At 39.5% G+C, this 5,108-nt stretch overlaps 1 protein-coding gene across 1 annotated transcript; it reads left to right on the top strand.

Annotated features, from left to right (window-relative positions):
- Window positions 1-593: 593 nt before the first annotated feature.
- LOC142444706 (L-lactate dehydrogenase A chain) lies at window positions 594-1,939 on the top strand. The gene has a single exon (XM_075545863.1). It carries the CDS (start codon window positions 609-611, stop codon window positions 1,605-1,607), a length of 999 nt encoding a protein of 332 aa, XP_075401978.1. The 5' UTR covers window positions 594-608; the 3' UTR covers window positions 1,608-1,939.
- Window positions 1,940-5,108: the final 3,169 nt, after the last annotated feature.

The following is a 5,108-nucleotide window of genomic DNA, read 5'->3' as shown; positions in this document are numbered from 1 at the left end:
ATCAGTCTTTTAGTCAGAGTTCCATTTAAAAATATACTTTTAGTCATGCATTGAGGCCTTTTCTAGATATTGAATTCCTAGATATTGAATTTACTAAATACTATAACCAACAAAAGATATCCTCAATGCAGTTAAGAAAATTGATTCCACAAGCCTCTCTGTCAACTGAGAACTATTGCAAAAATTAAGAATTCAGCAAGAGTAAGGCAGACTGCTTTTGTGTTTAACATGTGAAAATTTTACATCCTTTAGAACATTAGATTTTTTAATAGACTCTCAATTTGTCATTGAAATGATGGTTGAATTATTTTATTAAGAATCATATTGTATAAATCATTCCATGATCAATCCATGAATTCCATCATCAATCATTACATATAAATAATTTCATGATCTCTCTCCCACAAAGCAATGGGTGGGTTTGCACCGCAGACATTGCCACAAACATTGTGGTTGGAAGTCCAATAAGTAACCCACCATGCCACCTTTTACATAAGTTACTGGGCATATAATTCAAGCATTGAGGGAGCTGCTGCCGCGGTCTGCTTCCCTTCGCCTCCCGCTCGCCCGACGTGCAGTCCGGTTCCTTCCTCTTCAAAAGAAGCGCCATGGCAACTCTGAAGGACCAGCTGATTCAGAATCTCCTGAAGGAAGAACACACCCCCCAGAATAAGATTACAGTTGTTGGGGTGGGTGCTGTGGGCATGGCCTGTGCCATCAGTATCTTAATGAAGGACTTGGCAGATGAACTCGCCCTTGTTGACGTCATGGAAGACAAATTGAAGGGTGAAATGATGGATCTCCAGCATGGCAGCCTTTTCCTTCGAACACCAAAAATCGTCTCTGGCAAAGACTATGATGTAACTGCAAATTCCAAGTTGGTCATTATCACGGCTGGAGCTCGTCAGCAGGAGGGAGAAAGTCGTCTTAATTTGGTCCAACGCAACGTGAACATCTTCAAGTTCATCATTCCGAACGTCGTAAAGTACAGTCCAAACTGCAAGTTGCTCATTGTTTCTAATCCAGTGGATATCCTTACCTATGTGGCTTGGAAGAGAAGTGGCTTCCCCAAGAACCGTGTTATTGGGAGTGGTTGCAATCTGGATTCAGCACGGTTCCGTTACCTCATGGGGGAGAGGCTGGGAGTGCACCCATTAAGCTGTCACGGATGGGTCCTTGGAGAGCATGGAGACTCTAGTGTGCCAGTTTGGAGTGGAGTGAATGTTGCTGGTGTCTCCCTGAAAAACCTGCATCCTGCTTTAGGCACTGATTCAGATAAGGAACAATGGAAAGATGTCCACAAACAGGTGGTCGAAAGTGCTTATGAGGTGATCAAACTGAAAGGCTATACTTCCTGGGCCATTGGGCTGTCTGTGGCTGACTTGGCAGAGAGTATAATGAAGAATCTCAGGCGGGTACATCCCATTTCCACCATGATTAAGGGCCTTTATGGCATAAACGAGGACGTCTTCCTCAGTGTTCCATGCATCCTGGGACAGAACGGAATCTCAGACGTGGTGAAGGTGACTCTGACTACCGAGGAAGAGGCCCGGTTGAAGAAAAGTGCAGATACGCTTTGGGGGATCCAAAAAGAGCTGCAGTTTTAAAGTCTTGTACAAACCACTTCACTGTCTGGGCTACAAATGGATCTCAGTTGGGGGATTTGTGCATGTTGCTCTTTTATTTTAATCTGCTCTGTGACTAAAGCAGTAAAATTATGATCCAGGAAAAACATTAGTTTCCTAAAGTCAGACCTGGGAATGGGCCATAAAGCCTTACAACTCTATCCTAAGGTGAATCATATTTATCATGTGTAGTTCTGTATTGGTTAGCATAAAACTGTTCACACCTCCGAGACCCCACTGCCAAGGTGTTTCCTGTGTGTGACAGAACTTCTGGTACCTTCACTCAACATGCCAAGTCCACCTTCTTAACCCACTCTCGTCTTGGACTCCAGTGTGTAAAGCAAATCCAGTATTGCTTGTCTTGTGCATAACTGCCCTGAGGACCTTATTTTGTGTACGATCTTTATCTGAAGAGTGTGTATTTGCCATATAATGTAAAAAGACCTACATAAAATCAATGCAACTATCTGTTGTACCAACTACAACACCAAATGAAAAAAAAAAAATTCAAGCATTGATTGGGTTTGTAGATAAACATCACTCAAACTGAAATCTTTCTGCACACTTTTTCCAAGAATTTGTTTTGCATAACAAGAACTGAAATGAGAACACTTCTACTCCAACTTGATATTTTATTTTACCTTGCCAGTGTACCATTTCCATAGGAAATCAGTCTATTCCGAATGCCAGAATAATTGATTGTATCTAAAGTAGTGTTCTTACTATGTATCTACTGCAAACACTTATGTAACATGAGAATCGGTAGCTTGGTGTCCAGAAACCTTCTAGGCTCCTTGATTTTTATCTCAAAACCAACAGAGCTTATCATTACTATAATCTGAATAAAGGGCCAAGAAAGCAAGGGAGGGAGAACTAGAAAGACGACATTAGCATCACTCTCTGTTCAATGATACAGTAAATAAGTCTACATACTCTGAGTATTATTTTACTTTTTCACATGTTCCTTTGACTGTTGGATACAGCTAGCAATGGTCACAAGTTGCATGTACATGCCAAACTAGGTAATGATTATCTCTCCTAGTTCCCTAACACTGGTGATGGTAGTCAACCATTGAAATAACTCTCATCTTAACATGGAACAATAGAAGAATAGGACATTTCCTGACAGTTTAGTGGTATTCTGGTTTAGTGGTATCTGTGAGACAGCACATTAGATTTGTTTAGTTTTTCTTTCCAGAAAGAAATAACAATATCGCTGAGCATTATTTATCATAAATTTTAAATAAGAGAGATTTATTAGTTCAAACTCAGACTATTTTATGTGGTATTTAGTTTCTGGAGAATTCAGTGGATTATCCTAATGTGTCATAAGGCTAGCAATAGTCACTGTGAATAGGAGGCAATTCAATGCTACCTAACAACATATCTTAAGGAATACATCACATTGAATGAAGGGTGGGAATTCCACCTCAAACTCCAACACACAAATAACAATGAATATTATCCGATAATTCTTTTTTTGTTGTTTTGTTTTCTTGTAATGAAGAGCTATGGCGTGCTGTGGGCTAGACATAGAACTGCAAACAGCAAAATCAGTTGTTCCAATCCACCAGTTGCTTTCCAGAAGGTTGAGGCTATTCTCTCCCCTCTGAATTTACAGCCTTGGGGCCCCCGTGGAAGGGCTCTATGAGTTAGAGTGAGATCCAGAGCAGCAGGCTTGAGTTTTCCTCATGAAATTAATACCCAACCAGCCAAATTCAATTGATTCTTAGGATGACAGTTTCCCGTTAGAAAGAAACTACTTATAATCTGTGCAGCCTAAACCTCAATACCAATATCATAAACTCACTGCTTCTCAAAGGTTGTCTATTTCCTCCTTTGGGAGGCTTTTTTTCTTTTTAAACTTAAAAAAAACTTTTAAATTAATATATATCATTCCATAGTTCAATCACACCAAGCAGAATTATACAATTGTCACCACAATCAGTTTCCCAACTGCATGACCCGGACCTGGCCCAAACACAAATATTCTTTGTTTCTACATGGATCCCTTGACTTCATGTCCACTTCACCATCAACCCTCCCACCCCACCCCCACCCCCCTGTTCACATTCAATTACAGGTCAACCTCTGTGGAGAGTTTTGATGGATAGAAACTGTTTACATAAAGCTGAAGTCTGTTTATATAAAGTTTAAATAAAGCTATCATTTCCCCTCTTTGGTTCATGTCCTATGTCTGAAGCTCATGCATCAGTTTATTTGTGTTTCTATAGAACAATCCAAGACCATCTGGATGCTGGTCAATAATGGGTCAGTGTCCACTGGGTCTGTTTGTCTTCTGCAGGCTCAACATCCTCATATCCTGCAAACAAAACTCATGTAACATGATTTCAATTTACGTCCTGGTTCCGATCCCTTCCCTTTCTCATTCACATTAACTATGCAAAATGGCATTTCAGTTATGTCTCTTCTTTTGTTCCTAGTCAACAAAGTGCCAGGCTCTGCTCTTCCGTGACATCGCTACATGGCTAGCTTGCCCAAGTAAAACAAGATTTAATTAAATCTTAATGCTCTTTCCATCTCTTTACAGAATTAACTGCTATTTTCACTTCTGTGCTAGTAACAGTTCCTAATCAAAGCACTTGGCGGACAGAATCAGCTCCAATTACAAAGACTAGCCTTTTGTTGCTCATTCAAGATCATTCCCTGAATTCTCTTTCTAGCTCACCGCAGTCTCATTTGTCTCTGTAGCCAAATAGGATTATCTTTGTGGCATTGTTTTGTTCTTATGAAATTTTGAATATGGCATCATTAAAAGCTAAAAATATACTAACATGCCTAAATGAAAGGATCTATATTTAATATGGATTTTTTTGGATGTGTCCATTTGGGCCTCCCTGCTGTTATTCCCTAGTGACCCCCTGTGTACTGATGAATTGCCTCAGTTGACAGGACAAAACATTGCCATCCCATGCCATCATGCCATCTTCACAATAGTAGGTTTGTTTATATTCTCAACATTTGATAAGTAGTTCTTCTAAAAAGTTTTCTTTATAGCCTGTGGCATTTGAAATTCCATACAACTGTAGTCATTGCATCTTGTAATCATCAACAGCTCAACATTTAAATGTAAACTGAGGCTTTAAATTTTTAAAGATAATTTTTTTGAGGCTTAGTACCTAACATCTTATCATTTAAAGTCTCTAGGTAAAAGTAAGACCATTACAACAAAAGCAAAAGTCCATTCATTTCCCTGAACACACCAATTTACCGATGTGTCCATTGACTTGAGGGAGAGTTCTCACAATCTCCCAGTTTTAGCTTCACCGTCACTTCTTTGTATCTGCTAGGCCAACTCGATTCTTCTTGGTTCTTTTTTCTCCTTTTATACCATGTACACACCGCTTCACCAAGGTAATTATTAAACTACATCATTAGCATTTGTTTGTATTTCTCATGCACTATCAAAATGATTTAAAAACAAGGGGTAGAAGAAAGTATCCTTGCATTGAGGGAGTACTT

The sequence above is a fragment of the Tenrec ecaudatus genome, chromosome 4 (assembly GCF_050624435.1).
Source record: "Tenrec ecaudatus isolate mTenEca1 chromosome 4, mTenEca1.hap1, whole genome shotgun sequence".
Taxonomy (NCBI): Eukaryota; Metazoa; Chordata; class Mammalia; order Afrosoricida; family Tenrecidae; genus Tenrec; species Tenrec ecaudatus.
The sequence above is the reverse complement of the archived record's forward strand: the minus strand, read 5'-3'. Positions and strand labels throughout refer to the sequence as shown.